Raw genomic sequence first — 17661 nt, 5'->3', positions numbered from 1 at the left:
TTTTCATTTCAATAAATTTTTTTTTATTAAACATTCTTATTCTTTTCAAAATATTTTCAAAAGTTCGAGTGGATTAATTTTTTACTAAATTATTATTATTATTATAGTATTAAAATGGTTTTGCAATAAATAACTCTATATTAATTGCAAACAAAATATTCAATATATTTTTACTCAGACAAAGTAAATCGATTTTAAAATATAATTTGTACATTAATTATAATATTACAATGGTGAAAAACAGTGAAAGAATAATATTAACTTGGTTTTATAATTCTGCAGCCATTTGTTTTGCAATTTCAATATCTTCTTCAGTTACTGTTGGTTCGACACCACAAAATATCTCTTCTTCTCTAATAAAGGCGAGATGTTTGGCTTTCTTTTCATAAAAACTCTTTTGTTGTGATTTTAATTCATTCTTATAAGCTTCCAATTTTTCTCCAACAATCTTATCACAATGCATTTTTGCCAATGCTCTCAAAGAACCTTTTCTAGTCACTACCATATGAAATCTTAAAAAAAATTACATAATAAATAATAATAATAATAACAACAAAAATTATAAAAAATAATTAATAAACATACTTACTCAGGTAATGGTTTGTAGATAAGATTCAATTGTTCTAAAACCCATTCAAAACGTTTGTAATCGACAGTACGGAGTACTCTAAGATACTTTTGCCGTTTTTCAATTTTATTTTTTAACGCTACTTTACATTGTTTATTTGAGGGATTATTTTTCATAATTTCCTGTAAATTATGTATCTCAGACGTCAGTCTTGCAACTAAAATAAAAGAATAAAAAATAACTAACAATAATTAAATTTTTAATTAAAATTTATATTCAAATTGTTCAAAATTCTAATAATAATTTGAATAATGAAATTACAAATAAACGGACGTGAATATTTCTTTTTAAATTTCCAATCTTTTCATAATAAAAAAAAGTACTTAAGCTTTAGCTTCATACAATTTTAACAGATAAAAATTTAACAACTTTTTTTATCAACTTTATGAAAGGCTTTTAGGAACAGATATAAATTCTAAGGTACAATGAGTTATGTAAAGTAAAAAGAAAATTATTTCCTTTTTTTTGAATTCGCTGTATTAAAAAAAAACTTACTTCTTACTTCAAAAGATTTGTCCTCATCATGACTTTCTACTAACGAAATAGCTCTATTAGATTTTAATTTTGCTGTCTTTTTAGCGTAATTAAATTCAAGAGAAAATATTTTTTTTATATTTTCATCACAGCTGAAAATTAAAAGACATTTTAATGTTAATAATTGTTTCAAAAAATTGAAAGTGGTGCTTCCCCTTAAATTAAAGAAAATCATAATTTCTATCAACAATGAATAAGAACCAAATCAGTTAAAATCCAATTGTTAGCCCTTTTTTCGAGTCAATTTAGAGCTTTTAATAAGTGATTAAAAAAGAATAAAGTTTTTGACTACCACTTTCCATTAAAATTCTTAAACGGTGCGACGTTGCCATATTTGTTGTTCAGTTAGGACACACTTCACAACAATTTGCAAATTAAGTAAAAATTCTGTCGTATTAAACATATCAAAGAAACACTAGTTTTAAAAAAAATATTAATTAGTTTTTTTTCGACCATTTCCACCTGAATTTATTATAAATTAAAAGGTAAATATTTGTACACACTTCAACTTATTTTTTAAACATTAACATAATTTATCATTAAAGAAACACTTTTAAAATATTCATTACAATTACTTTCAATATATTTATTTAAAAAAATATTGTTTTTCAAAGAAATTCTTTTCTTTAATATTAAAAAAGTTGTCAATTATCACAATAATATTTTCTATTATGTCAAAATATTGGTGTAGAGACACGAAAAAAAATATATATTAAAAGAATGAAATAATTACTTTTCCATTTCGGGAACATTTTGGTAGAATTGACAGGGTTCTTTTGGATTTATTTTATAATCCAATCCTAAATCACCACTTTTTTCTGTTGAAATACAAGACGGCACTTCCGGTCGAGTCCATTTCATTGAAAAAGGTTCACGTGCATAATTTCTTACAATAATATTTGATATTTTAGGCACACGCCTTATTAAGGAGGTAAATGCATTCATTTTTATGAGTTACTATTTTTAAAACTTTATATATTTTTTAAATTATTAACTGTTATTTACATACTGCTATTTTTTGGTTAGGAATTTGTTATTCAAAGCAGGGTTGGGAAGAATGTCGCGCCATAATTGGTTTCTGACGTAAATTAAGTAAGATATGTAAATGATTATAAAATGTGTATGTATGTAATTAGACTCGACTGTGTAATAAGGCAGTCCAACTTGTGACGTAGCATGACGTCACTTTTCATAATGATGTTTGGTTGGAAGACATGCAATGCATTGAAGTCAATGCAGCGAATCAGTTTTTTTAACATAACTTTTGAAAAATTAATTTTTGAACCCAAGTGTAATTGTAAAATATTTTTTATTTATCGAGATCTATTTTTTAAAATAATAAAATCAAAAAATTAATTTTTATTATTTTAAAAAATAGATCTCGATAAATAAAAAATATTTTACAATTACACTTGGGTTCAAAAATTAATTTTTCAAAAGTTATGTTAAAAAAACTGATTCGCTGCATTGACTTCAATGCATTGCATGTCTTCCAACCAGTCACCATTTTGAAAAGTGACGTCACGCTACGTCAGAAGTTGGACTGCCTTATGTTGCATTTACAACTTCGGCAAAAAATTTTCTTCACTTTGCATTTTCCGAAATATACTTACCTGATTGGTTGTCCACAATCTGATTCATTGTGGACAACCAATCAGGTAAGTGTATTTCGGAAAATGCAAAGTGAAGAAAATTTTTTGCCAAAGGTGTAAATGCTCCATTAGTCTATCGAGATATTTCGAGTTGAGTATGACGTCAGAAAGATGGAGGGAAAACAAACAGACGACACACTGTTATAGACCTTTTCATGCTGATCGTTTTGTCCTTATTTAGCGCATACAATGACGTATGAGTTGGGAGAGGACAGAATGATCAGCATGAATAGGTCTATTCTATTATTAGGGAAAATAGTATATTGTGCATCTAGGGAGGAAAATGGTTGATTTCCGCGAGTGTAGTTTGCAGTTCGAGACGTAGGGAGTGCCCGAGCGAAGACGAGAACTGCAAATACACGAGTAACTTTCCCTCCCACTTGCCGGGAAAGACATACTTTTCTCCCCCTTTACAGGTAAGAAATGGTGTACTTTCGGTGCGTGAGTTAGAAAAAAATGTATTTAAACTTTTATTAATTTTACTATGTACTCATATTTTAAACATGGTAAACGGCTGTTGACATATAAAAATATAATGTGTCTTGATAACTAACTTTATTGTTATAGGTTTGTTTACTAAGCTCGATTTTACATTTTATAACAGCATTTTTATTAAATAATATATACGCATGTTATTAAAAAACATAAAAGATATATTTTAAGTTAGAATTAAAAGTTAAACACTCCTAACCACAAAATTTATATTTAATCACGAATTCAGAGAATTTACCAATGCAATTGAACCAAATATATAAAAAAAAGATCATTATTTATGATCTAAACAGTTTTGTATAGCTATAATTTTTTTTTATTTTCTTACAGTGAGTGATAAAGAATTTGTGAATTGTTCGTGTCTTATTTGGGATATACAAGTGATATGTGAAATGTGGAAATAGTCACTTGCAGTGTATTTGATTGTTTTCTTCGTGCGATTAAAATTTTCTCATAAAGTTTTGTTCAGTGTTTTACATGTAAAACACCTCACTTGAAAAAATTCTTTATTATATTTCAAGGTAAAATATGAAAGTATTTACAATCTCAAAATGTAATAAATAATTTTTCATTTAAAGAAATTTGTACATTAAAATAAAAATTTATTTCTTTGAGGCAACAAAAATGAAGTAAAAAAATAATTTCTTTAAATAAAAAAGAAATTTTTCTTTGACCCTACAATAATGCATAAAATTTGATTCAAAGAAAATTTTTTTGATCCTGGCGCGGATTGTCCAAGGCAAAATATTGTAATAAATTAATAATTAGCCCGCAAAAATCTGGACTATGGTCGTGTGTAGTTCAAAACCTGTTGATCTTATCAAAGATTATCAAAGATTCTTTAAAATTTTGAGATAATCCATCAGAGGAATACAACCAATGTCCATAACAGCAACGGATATTACAGAATATACTATGGACGTCCTAGTAGCCCTATCTGGAAATTAGGATATCTCTAGGATGTTCTCAGGATATTTACTGATATCTCTGGGATATCCTAAATATCTGGATGCTGTTAACCCGAAAGTTGCGCCCAATTTTCTGTAATTATGAATCTATATAAACAGCTCGTTTTCAAATGTCGTTTATTTTTTACAGCTTCGACTGAAAATCATAAAATCAGTCACTTTTATACAAACATGTTACCAGATAAGTTGCAAATACATGAAGAATTATGGGCTGTATATTCTTGGTGGACAGCAATTCTCATTTTAAAAATGATGTATTTAACTTGGATTACTGGAAGACTTCGAGTCAACCATAAGGTACATGATAACATATCACCCAGATAACTAGCCATGCTAAAGTTCTACCCAAGTAGCACGGAATATTGGTTGAATGTCACGGTGATATCAAGTGGGAATATTCCTGTGACATTCAGGCGATATCATAATGTCCGCTTTATGGGGACATTCCACGGTGATATTCCTGTGACATTCGCGTGATATTCATATGATATCAAGGGAATATTCCCGTGAAATTCATGTAATATTGAGGGGATATCCCTGTGATATTACAAACAACATTTTAGAATTTTATAAATAACAGGAATATTCTCTCAATATCACAGGGATATTCCCTCAATATTACAGGAATATTCCGCTCAATATCACAGGGATATCCTCTCAATATTACATGGATTTCACGGGAATATTCCCTCAGTATCATACGAATATCACGCGAATGTCACAGGAATATCACCTTGGAATGTCCCCATGAAGCGGACATTATGATATCGCCTCAATATCACAAGAATATTCTCGCTTGATATCACCTTGACATTCAAGCAATATTCCGTGCTACGTGGGTATCGATAGCCGTCGGTTTATATTCCTAGAATGTCAAGTAATTTGTAGTTTACGTGTTTTACTAAGCTGAAGCCCACTCTTTCTTCAACCCTTTTCACTTTTCTTCTCATACAATACCCATTTTAACCCCAGAAATCTTACCTCCTGCACTCCTGTCTTTAATCGTTGCTTCCTGAATAATCCACTCAAATCTTCTCGGTAATCTTTTCTTTACCATCATCCATTCTTTACTTTCTACGCATGTCTCACTTAATATTACTACATTCTATTTCCGTAATATTCACCAAAAACCATCTTCCTTGTTCTTAAACTTTGACACGATTCTCGCATTTACGAAATACAGTACAGTAGCGTTAATCTGATAGTTGCTTTGCACGTAAATGTCGGATAAGCGAATTTTCCGGATTGCCGAGTACTTATTACACGAACTCCTGTAGTTCGGACAAAAGTTTCAACAAGTACTCAGTAATCAAAAATTAAAAAGTGTATTAAATAATTTGAATAAAAAACTTTATGTTTACGCATTAAAAATTAAAAATTTATTTAAATAAATTTAATTGCATTTCTCTATAATATTTTACATTTGTAAACCTTTACTTGCACAAAAATCATTTTTACCCGTGATTTCTGAGTAAAAAAATTTTTCTTTCGCGGATAACCCCCTCTCCTTCTAGCTAGGACGTTGTCGGATTACAAGCGGAGTGTCGGATTAGTGGTAGTCCGGATTAATGCAACCGTACTGTATAATTACATAGTTCTGCTACTTAAAAAAAAATTATTCTTTTCTGATACCAAACACAAATATAATATTAATTGTTGAGCAGATATTCCACAGTGAGGAAGACAAAATGTGGGCTGATGGACCCGTAACTTTATGCGTTTCTGGCGGAGGACATCCTGCAGTAGATCAAATTAGAGACATACATCAAAGAGATCTTAAAATTCTAATTCCCTACATTCTATTTGCTCCAGTATGGCTAATAATATCACCTTGCAATTTGTTAACCCTAGTGATAATTCGAATTATTCCTTTATCAAATATTTTATATACTTTATTTAATTTAAATGTAAGACATATTTTTTCTTTGAATTGTTGTAAAATATTATCGTATGTTGAATATGGTACTTTGTTAATAATATTAGTTTTATTTTTTGTTAGATTTTTTGAATTTTAAGAAAATATACCTAAAACATCAAAAATCTTAACCAGAAATAATTCCAAATTAGTCGGTAATCTATATATGTGTAACGAATTCGGATTTAGGCAGATCTAAAATCTTAATTGGAAATCTGTGTGTAAAAAATCTGGTATTAGTCCATAACAATTATGATTTTGTACATATAAATTCCCAATATTTCCGGACTCATTTCAGATTAGGATGTTACCCTACTGAAAATCCCTGTATAAGATCTTGTACAATTTCCTGTACAGGATCAGCAACTGAACTTGCACAAGTTCTGACCAATTCCTGTACAGAAATATGCATACGAATTTGGAACAAGTTCATGTGTGAGATCTTGTACAAGAAAGATACTTGTACAAGAAAATGTACATCTATTGGAAAAACCCACATAAGATTCCACATGGAAACCTACATTGGATTTCATGTGGGAATCCTCGCAAAATCTGACAAAATTTTGTGGTTACTCCGTAAATGCAAAAATGTTTATTTCTACAAAAGTAAAATGTAAGATTTTGAAAAATTTCAAAACTCTAATTTATTTTTTCATTTTAAATAAAAAATTTTATGTGTTATTTCATATTGGATCCTATCCCAGGTGGAAAAGTTCCCGGTAGTGACTACCGGTACCGCTACCTGTACAGTCACTACCGGTAGCGAATACCGGTACTTTTTCCGGAAATCGCAACCAAAATTTGTTGTAATTCCCAGAAAAATTACCGGTAATAACTACCGGTAGACTATACAGGTAGCGGTACCGGTAGTTATTACCGATAGTCACTACCGGCCGGGAACTTTTCCACCTGGGATATGGTATTCCATGCGGAATTAATTCTACATGGAAACCTACATAGTAACATAGATGTTTGCTGATACGGAGAACTGTTATTGATTGAAAATAATTGAGTGCCAAGAAATGTGCAATATTAAATTCAGATACTATGAATTTCAAGAAAGTGTTTTAAACTTGCGTAGAATAAGCAATTTAAGAATAAAGTATTTAACAGCCGTCAGACCTATTTCCTTTCTTCTATAAATCGATTGCCCACGCAGTTCGATGTCTTACAGTCAGGATACTGTAAATTTATTTGTATGATTTGTACATAAGGTTTTGTTAGTTTCCTGCAATTATTTAAAAAAGTAAAATTTTCATCGCCTACATTTCGTACAAAATGCATGCCTTTGTTTTTTAGACTGTTCACTGTAAACTATACCTTACCAAAATAAAGTTAATAAAAAGTTTAAAAAAATTAAACATCGTAACTTTTGATTTAATAATTTGAGGGTCCCGATCAAATAGTGAGCCACCCACACTGAGAAAAATATGCTATTGAATCAATGGCATTTCTGCCAAAGGTATAAAAATTATTGATTCAAAAGCATATGCTATAGAATCTATAAAATATTTTAAAAATTTTGTAGCATATGCTTTTGAATCAATAATTTTTATACCTTTGGCAGAAATGCTGATGATTCAATAGCATATTTTTCTCAGTGCAGATACTTTCATTGCTACTTCCCAATAATGCGAAAACCAACATGGACGTCAATGGGCCAATAATGACCCAGTAATGGAACAGAGTTCGTCTCAATTATGGAAAATTAAAATTACCAAGTATTGGTGCCAATATTGGCCCAGTAATGTGACGAATTGATCGCCAGTACTGGTCCAGTATCGTTTGCCGTATTTCGACAGAATTTACTGGGCCAATGTTGGGCTGTATTGGCATTCTTGACATTTCGCACTTGGGTTGGCCGGTAACAGAGCGTTCGTGCAAGCCAGACGACTTATTTGATCGGGAGCCTCATTTGAATTCAAAGAGCATTGATAACTTTGAAGTCTTTATGAGATACATAATACACTATATTAAAAATAGAGAAAATCTTTTTTATTGAGATACAATTCCTATCTGGTATATAAGAACTAAAATATATTTTCTATTATTGCGCTGAACTTAAAACACTTAAGTATGAAAACGATGTTTTGATAACCTGAAAATAAAATAATTTAATGTTCAAGTACAAGAAATTACAATTCTAATAAATGCATATCGGTTATTTTTCACAAAAAATAACTCACTTGACTAAAGTTTTCCATTGAGATTACGTAAATTTTTCCTGCAGTAACTTTACATTCACGGGAGGCTCTTAAAAGCATAAATAACAGAAGTTTTTGAGATTTAATGGTCATTTTGGTCCAATTGGATTCATAACTAAAACAATTGATATAATTACATATACAAGATCACACGTAACTCAAGAAAATGTACATGAACATGTTTCAATTTCGGGTGCTAAACATTTGCAAGACTTGTACAGTAGATTCATTTAAAATGATTTTGAATATACATGTCCTTGGATATCTTACCAATATTGACTGACCTTAGAGCTTTCATCTATTAACATTTGTCCAGGAATAGTGTTAAAGTATAAATGAATAATTTGTCCCATAAAAAAAGATCCAAATCTCATAAGAATTTGTGTATTGTTTAAGTTCAGTACGATCTGTAAAAAGTTAGCTTAAGTAAATAGATGATTGATGTTTATATTGCTGATATCTTTCTATCATCACATGTTAAATTCTCAACAATTGAAGAGAACTTTTGAAAACCATTGATGAATTAAAATTATGTGATTAAAGTTAATAGTGTTTCTGTTATTCATATATGAATGTAATTTTAATTTGAAAGCAAAAGCTTTAAGTAATAAGTATCAGATTTGTAACCAGTATCCAAAATTTTATCAATTTGTGTTCTTTCTTTCTTCCCTATCCTCAATATATTTAATTGGAAAAAATGCGTCAAAGATTTCGTGGTTTTCGATATTAAATATTTTAGGTGATTGAATTAATAAGTTAAAATTAATCGATACATTTCGTTAGTCCCAAGTCGAATGCACGCAACTTTCAGACACATTTTGGAAAGTACGCAACTTCCCCAGCCGTTTTGGAAATCACGTAACTTTGTGGTGCAGAGCAGAATGTACGTAACTCTGAGAATCGTTTTTGGAACTCGCTTATGTTGGTTTTTTGTGTTTTTGCAAAATACAAATTACAATATTTCTGCTCGAAACATAGCAATAAAAAGTGTAAGGCAATGTTCAATAAAATCTCAATTATTTAATCTACAAGCATCCTATGTTATGTTCCGAGCAGAAATATTGTAATTTGTATTTTGCAAAAACACAAAAAACCAACATAAGCGAGTTCCAAAAACGATTCTCAGAGTTACGTACATTCTGCTCTGCACCACAAAGTTACGTGATTTCCAAAACGGCTGTGGAAGTTGCGTACTTTCCAAAATGTCTCTGAAAGTTGCGTGCATTCGACTTGGGGCTAACGATTTGTATAAATAATTGTGAATCTGGATGGTTGGAACCGCAAGCATCACGCATCATGCAAAAAATCTCTTAAATGTTATAACTAATTATTATATGCATTATTGAAAGCAAAGAAAATTTATTATGTGAAACAAATTTATTGAAAAGTTGCTTGCCAGGAACTCCACCTCTGCCTATATTTAAAATTTCTAAAGTAAAAGCCTTAGCCGTATGTTATTCATTTTATACAAAAATGTATATTAAAGTTTTAATATTTAAATATTATAATTTATCCTTATCAATTACATTTCTTATATAGGTAGAAAAAATGTGGAACCTTTAACCTACCTGTACTCCTTGAAAACTTATCATTAACATGTTAATACCAATGATGAACAAAAACATATTAGAAAAACAGAACTCAATCATCTCTGTAAATCTGTATTCAGAAAATGCATTAGCATAAAATTTTCGTTTAATAAAGACTCATAAGTTTTTACACAATTTTTATCGAATCAGCAGAATTATATGTATTTTAATATATTCCCAACATATTTATATATTTCCCAATATATTTCTATGTTCCAATAACGTTTGTAGGAAGTCAATGTCTCCTTAAATAACGTTCTAAAACTTTTTCACGTTTGCGAAACGTTTTTGGAACAGGAAACGAACTGAAGTTTACAATTATATTATTAGAGAAATTCTTTAATTTCCATTAAAACCTTAAACTTTCAAAATGAACGAATCTCATCTACTTAAAAATTGTGTGTGGGGTAATTAATAAATTAACTAGAATATTTGTGTCTAATTTTGTCAAAATAAAACTACAAACAGTCCTTCTGTAAATATAAATGTATGAAATACTAACTTAAGTATATCATTGTATAGCTGAATACATTTGATCATTTTTTTATTGACCTTCTGGTCCTTAATGACATCATGCTCAATAATTTTGTAGTTTTTGTCAACAACGTGTGCTAGTCTATATCTAAAATAAAACATTAATTTTTTTATTATTTCGAATTTAAAGCTTATGTTTAGAAACAAAATACTCTTGACTCATTGAGAAATAAAATGTGATTGAGTATAACTTAAAATATTGGAAACAATACAAATATTTATTTTTTAGCAAGTTATATTATCGAACAAAATTTAACAAGAATTTTAGATACCTCTAATGCTAGTGGCTAATAATTGAAACAACAGCTGTAATATTAAAAATTACAATTTACCCTAAAAGTTGAAACATTCCGCAAGCATGTTGCACAGTACTTAGAAAAAGAAAGTCTATTGATATTATGTTTGTTAATGTTATGTATGCAGCAAGCATTGCATGGATATATATAAAATAATAGTATTCTTCTTTGTCAATAAAAACATAGTCTACATGAAAAACAAAAAGTCTTGCTCTTGATTCATTGAGAGGTGAAATAAGATCAAGCAACTGTGGCAGCAGTGGACTCATCACGTATACAGATGAACTTACGTAAGAGTAAACTGAAAATAATATTACGTAAACAGCATTCATACATGAGTCTATGGTTATTATATTATATAAACTATACAACCAGAAAAAAGAAGATTTTCTGCAGAGAAAGTATTGTAATGAAGACAATTTTGAGTTATTTTCCAAAACTTTTGTATCCTATGTATCTTAAAGATGTATTTTAAAAATTTCAAAAGAAAGTTTTAAAAAATATAAAATTTGAATTTTGATAAAGTTGAAAATATCGACTAAGGGTACACTTTCACCTCTTGGCTGCCTGCCTGCCTGCAGGAGTTGTCATGGCAACGTGTAGGAGTAATAGAGATAGTAAATTCAAATTTGAATTTTCTCTCCCTCTCTTACTCCTTCACGTTGCCATGACAACTCCTGCAGGCAGGCAGACAAAAAGGTGTGAGTGCTCCCTTATGGTACGATCACACCTCACGGCTGCCTGTGCATGCAGCCAGTAAGAGCCAATCAGAGAGTCTGTAGATTTGAATTTGAATTTTCTGTCTCTCTTACTCTTGTACGTTTTCTGCGTGGTGGGAGGCTGACTGTGTAGGCAACCGAAGATGAGACCGTACCATTACTGGAAAAATCCACATGAGATATATTTAACATGGAAACTTATATTGGATTCCATGTGGGAATTAATGGAGGTTCCAATATAAAAGCACACCGAAATTTCGGACATGATTTGGTGTGTAAACACACTTGAAATCCTGCATGGAATCCCATATAGAATTAAAAAACATAAAAAAGACATCTCATGCTTTGATTATTTTTGAAATATTGACAATAAAGACACATTAAAATTAATTTTAAACTACTTGCAAAAACTGTTATATAAGTTTTTCCTTTTTGAGCCGATCTTTCTATAATTTCGAGTTCAGTTTTGCATCCTTTAATTAACTCCCAGTCACTTTTCATGCACTCAGTTAAAGATTCTATCTAAACAAAGATTATTGTAAGATGTAAATAGGCATATATAGTAATAATTAAATTGTAACCCAGCAAACACGAGTACGTAATGGTTATATATTTGTTATATAACAAGATGTAACACGTTCTGTTACAAGCATGTTACAAGCAAGTTACGATAAATGTCAGCTCTGATCTCTGTAACAGATATGTAACGATTATATAATATAACTAAATAAAAATTCAGTTATATTTAACTTTATCTTACAAGAATATTATTATATATAAGAATAGTGTGATGAGTGATGTACATTAATTCTTTGTTGAAAAGCAAATAATTTATGTTTCGGACAAGTTTCAATATCCAATATTATTGAAATTCTATGTTATATAATATTCAAATATTAAAAAAATTGATGTTGGCATAAAAATTGACAAAATTACATTGCAAGGCATTATTAATGAAAAAAATTCAAATATGAATCTTACAACAAAAAGGATCAAACATTTAATGACATTTGTGACTGAAGTATTACAGAACATTTGAAGATTTGTAAATTTTATAATTCTAGACCAAATAGTCATATTAATAATTTCTAGAATAAGACAAGCACTCTGTTCTAGAAATGTCATGTAATAGTCTTTCAGCACAGTTCTAGAGCAGAAGCGGGACAAATTTTCTAGAACATTTGTGACATCTATGTTTTAAAACTCTTATAGAACATAATTTGTTACAGAATAATTTAACAACAAATTTCCGGATTTATTCTATAACAAAAAGATTATACTGTTTTAGAAAGATGACATAATATTGTTATATCACAATTCTAGAAGAACAACATTTCTAGAACATTTGTGACTTAAATGTTCTATAACACTTATGGAACTTATATCTAAGAACAGTTCTGGAACAAATAAATAGAACAGTTATGTAACATATTAGGAACATTGTTCTAGAACACTGTTACCATTTGGTTCTATAACTGCTACATGTTATTGATGCCACAATTGTTATAGAACAATGTTCTTTAATTTTAATAGAACAATTATAGAACGTGTTTGCTGGGAAATGATACACAGAAAAACTTTGTTCAAGAATTATTCTCAAATTTATTCAAGAACTGAGGATATGGGAAAAATTTACTAGTTTTTATAAAAAATTCTATAATCATTGAAGAATTTCTCAGGAGTTTTTGTTATGAATTCAAAATAAGTTTTCTTGACGCCGCGACTATAATATCTCAGTCACTGTGCGCTGAAAAAGTCCAGAACTATTTAAGAAAGAAGAAGCAGCGTGAGCTATAGATACAGCACCTGTTTGCGTTAAATATGATTCCCATCTATAATGTCGTAACACGTTTCTGTAGCCGAGCGACATAAGGCAGATATCTTGAGTCTTCGTAGTTCGAAGTCTCAAATTCGAGTTCTCACTCAGGCAAATTTTTTTCTCGCAGTTCATACTTTTTGATTCTTAAACGAGTTCGGGAATTTTTGGTTGAAAATTCAATGAGTTGTCCAGAAATTCACTACAGTTTTTCCCGAAAAGCTATAAATAATATTTCAACCTATACGGTTCTGCAGCAATTCAAGTATTTTCCCCATATCCTCCGTTCTTGAATAAATTTAAAAATAATTCTTGAACAAAGTTTTTCCGTGTAGTATAATAAAATTAATTTAGAAAATGCGCGTGTTCTTTTTATCTCTCTTTGAAACTTAATAGCTATATAGATAATAAAGTTACAAACTTAAAAGCAAAGCAAATCAAAATACGAGACAAGTACTAAAAACTCGGCAAACCCATCGTAATTTCGTCTTTTCTTGTGTCATACATTAAATTTTTTAATACGATTGCAGGATTTGAACAGTCAACGTTCTGTCGAGTAAAGCTAAACTTTAGATTTTTGAGTATGTGCAAAACAAATGCCAAATTACTATCTCATTGAATAGATTGATCAGGAGAGAGATTAAATGCATTAAGAATTTTGCTATCTTAATGTAAAACATCAATGTCTTCGAATAGACGTAAGAGGGTAACGATAGAATATTCGTTTACTATACGGTCTGCCTATAAGTTTGTTTTACAATAAGCGCGTCCCCGTTCGACGCGCTTATTGTAGAACAAACTTATAGGCAGACAGATGCAGAGTGAAAGTGACGAAGGCGCACTTAAGTCACGTCTCTCTTTCCTCCGCAACCTGCCGTCGTTCCGCTGGATTTCAGCGAAAGCGATGTAGTGTAAACATTATTATTAAGGACAGATTTAAGATTCTTCAGGATGATGTTAGTGAAGCGAAAACAAAGCTCGCCCTAGAAGATAATTGAAAGTAGCAACCTTGATGGCGCTATAGGTTACGCGGAAGTGAACCGGGAAGAGTGGAACAGGAAAAGAGAGCGTATCCATAAGAAGCGGCTTTAGCGCGCAGTCATAGAGGCACAGAAACAAAAAAAAAGCTCCGGCAATCGACAGAGAACTGGCGCCGAAACGAAGAAGAAAGAAGTTAGAGGAGGCACCTCTTATCAAAAAGATTGCGAAGGTGACGGTAGCACCGAATCCTAAGCAAACCAGTAAGAAGAAAGCGACAAGTGGATGTACAATGGTGATCCGAGTCGCAGCAGGACCAACGTGTGCCGAAAACTGAGCAAATTTCTGAGGGAAGTAAATCCAGACATCAGCCACGCGTAGGTCGTGGGCGCAAGGTCTACAAGAAAGGGAGATCTCCTGATCAAAATCGGAGGAGACTCTAATAAGGAGGCATTTACCCCGGAGGTCACCAAAGCGGTTGGAAGCATGGAGTAGGTGCTGACCGTGGATCGACAGGTCACACTGGAGATCTGCGAACTGGAATGCCTTACTCAGGAAGAAGACGTTCAACAGGTGTTGGCGAAAATGCTCCAGAAGCATGCTTCCAAAAAGCAGGAAAGTGACGATCTGAGTGACTCAAGTAATAGCATTAAAGTCAACACAACTTGGGTGTGTTAGTTAGTTTTTGCCTGGCAAACATAAGATGTATTAAAACCAGACAGGCTGGAGAAAGTTTTGTTTTGTCATGGTCCAAACCTGGGCCAAATCGGGCGTTCATAAAATTGGCATGAAACGCCTTACCCGATTTGGGCCACAAGATGAAGCCACATTTTGACGCTTCCCAGGTCTGGCCCATATTGGGTGAAACGTTTTAAGCCATTGTTGGGCCAAATATGGCAATTTCTACACGGGTTTATGTGCCATATAGGAAGAGTTTATAAGGCAGCGGACAAATTAACTACGTGCTTCAAGTGCGGTGAATTCGGGCATTAGTTTGCAAACTGCAGTGGAAGTTGAAGCTGCTTCTTACGTAGAGAAAAATATGGCGATAACGCGAACATTAGCCACATCGCAGGCAGCGGAGGATGAGGAGTTTCAGGGAGGCCCTTGAGGAATCCAAGAAAACTCGTACGAACGAAGAATAAATAGGCCAGAATGATCGGCAATGGCAAGGGTCACGATACTGTGATCCCAGGGACCTTCATCTACGATGTTTAAACCTTGACGGCAGTTCCGTAGCGTGAGGATTAGTCCAGCCGAAAGATGCATGGTTTTTAGTTGGTCAACCAGAACAAGAACGGTTTTTCCCACGGAGCACCGAGCTCCAGGGTTATGCAAGGGAAAAAAAGGTAAAAGAAAAGAAAGTATGCCTGAGTGTAGGTATTCTACTTAGAAAAGTATGGGGTGGATTCATATAGTTAGCTGTATTCGTAGAGTATTATTAAGTAAAATACTCTGCTGTCTAAAATGGAAACGTAGTAAGTCGCTTTTTCTTAAGGATGTCGTGCTCACGAATGCGACACGTTTGTCCGAGTCTCCTTTTTCCTAATCTTAAAGATATTAAAATCTTTGCAATACTTTTAAAAAACATGTAGAAAATACATACCTTTTTTATATTTAAGCTATAACAGATAGCATAACAATAGCTAGCAAATACTGCAAATATTGGAGGTATACATTCAACAAAAGTAGTAGATTCATTTCTTACTTCATACATAGCCATAAACTAGAAAAAAAAGTTAAATATGAGTATTATATGTGACGCCGCACGAGAAAATATATCCAACTACAAAAACAGCATAAAGCAGTAATAAGCTTTATTAAAATTTCAACTACATTACAAAATCCTTAAATATATTTTCCTGTACTACAAATAATAATAATTTTTTTGAAAACAGAAATATAATTGATCAGAATATATTATTCTTTAAAGTGTAATACTTACACCTGGAAAAAGAATTATAGTAGATATTCCAAGACCAATTGTTCGACAAAAAATTCTGTACCTAGGTAATTGATAAGGCCATTGTCCAACCAAAGATAAAAAAAATTTTACAATTTTTAAATAGTGATCAATTCCTTTAGATTTTTGCATGTTCTATCAACAATTTCAAGAAATATATTATTTTGGTTTATCGTTTAAAAAATCGAAGAAAATATAATTATTTTTTAATTTAAATGAATTCTTGTTAATATTTACAAATGAGTTAAATTTACTGCAGGTAATTTTTTTTACACTGTTATAATATGTTTAAAATTATGTTAACTTTTAAGGTTTTTAAATTCGTAAAATTACCTTTGTATTTAGGTTTAAAACATAATGTGATAACAAAGTCATTGATAATTACTCTATTCAATAATTTATAAACAGCATTTAATCGTTTTTTGTAATTTATATTTATTGTGTGTTATAAGACTGTAGAACGTTACAAAGTAACGTATGATCTATCTACATTGTCATCTCACACCGTCTGTAAATGAAATGAAAGGAGAAATTGCTCTTCGGAAAATATGATTATTGATTTGTGGATACATTTAATGGTTTATTAAGAATGATAAAATATTAAATTTATTTACAATGAATTTTAAGTCGATGCGTGTCATGTATGCATGAAACATGTCATTCAAACTTAACATATTCATCGACCCACTACGTCTATTATCTTACTACTTCCCGATACAAATTTTACTTGTAACAGTGTGTTAAACTATTTTGTATCACTATCAGAAATATTTCCTTTTTACTCCAAGTTTGATATACTCTTACAAAACAGCAAAGTTGAAACAAAATATGCTTGTTGCTTATAAAGATACAAATCTTATTAAAATGTTCAGTCATCGACTTCTGAACTTTTACCCAGTGAAATATCACCAATTCAGATTTTTAAAAAATTAAATATGAAATGAGTTTTATAATATAGTTATACAATTTATTTATTTTGTAAAAAATTCAAATTGTTAGAAAGTAAACATTATATAGGTATTTGTTTCTTCCTTTCTTTAGTTCATCAAAAAGTTATACATTTATCATACAGCGAAAAATTTACAAAGAAAACGATATTTTAATCTCAAAAAAATTTAGTAGCAACACGATATAACTGGAGAATTGATGATCATTTGAAAAAAGAAAATAACACATAAAAAAATATTTCACTTATTATTAAAAAATCTATTGTAAAATAGATAAAAGCTCCAATTGTTGAGCTAAAAGTAGTAAACAAGAATTGACAGAATGCATTGAAATTCAAATTCAATTCGCATCGTTGTAAAGCACTACTTCAATGTTATCCGCTGATTGGCAGTAAAAACTTTATTCGCTGATTCAAACAGTGAAAT

At 30.9% G+C, this 17661-nt stretch overlaps 3 protein-coding genes across 4 annotated transcripts; 1 reads left to right on the top strand and 2 right to left on the bottom strand.

Moving 5' to 3' along the window:
• Positions 1–140: 140 nt before the first annotated feature.
• LOC127289124 (28S ribosomal protein S15, mitochondrial) lies at positions 141–2227 on the bottom strand. The gene is made up of 4 exons (XM_051316903.1): positions 1896–2227; positions 1124–1254; positions 590–785; positions 141–512 (listed from the first exon to the last, which is right to left on the bottom strand). The coding sequence occupies exons 1-4, from the start codon at positions 2105–2107 to the stop codon at positions 269–271; spliced, it is 783 nt and encodes a 260-aa protein (XP_051172860.1). The 5' UTR covers positions 2108–2227; the 3' UTR covers positions 141–268.
• A 644-nt stretch (positions 2228–2871) lies between these two features.
• On the top strand, positions 2872–7550 carry LOC127289125 (uncharacterized). Its single transcript, XM_051316905.1, has 4 exons — positions 2872–3230; positions 3637–3827; positions 4405–4571; positions 5939–7550. Exons 3-4 carry the CDS (start codon positions 4446–4448, stop codon positions 6287–6289), a joined length of 477 nt encoding a protein of 158 aa, XP_051172862.1. The 5' UTR covers positions 2872–3230; positions 3637–3827; positions 4405–4445; the 3' UTR covers positions 6290–7550.
• Positions 7551–7673: 123 nt separating this feature from the next.
• Positions 7674–17323, bottom strand: LOC127289122 (odorant receptor 9a-like). Of its 2 annotated transcripts, XM_051316899.1 has the most exons (10): positions 16622–17323; positions 16271–16423; positions 15932–16051; positions 11933–12053; positions 10849–11113; positions 10485–10604; positions 9962–10052; positions 8664–8800; positions 8376–8508; positions 7674–8287 (listed from the first exon to the last, which is right to left on the bottom strand). In XM_051316899.1, exons 1-10 carry the CDS (start codon positions 16661–16663, stop codon positions 8237–8239), a joined length of 1233 nt encoding a protein of 410 aa, XP_051172856.1. In that variant the 5' UTR covers positions 16664–17323; the 3' UTR covers positions 7674–8236. The 2 variants fall into 2 exon arrangements, with proteins under 2 accessions (XP_051172856.1, XP_051172857.1); XM_051316900.1 differs by lacking the exon at positions 7674–8287 and having other exon boundaries at positions 8413–8508; positions 8678–8800.
• Positions 17324–17661: the final 338 nt, after the last annotated feature.

This window comes from Leptopilina boulardi, unplaced genomic scaffold (genome assembly GCF_019393585.1).
Source record: "Leptopilina boulardi isolate dan_hultmark-lab unplaced genomic scaffold, ZJU_Lbou_2.1 LbouV2_399, whole genome shotgun sequence".
NCBI classification, from domain to species: domain Eukaryota; kingdom Metazoa; phylum Arthropoda; class Insecta; order Hymenoptera; family Figitidae; genus Leptopilina; species Leptopilina boulardi.
Note: the sequence above shows the minus strand (reverse complement) of the source record. Positions and strands in the feature narration are given on the sequence as shown.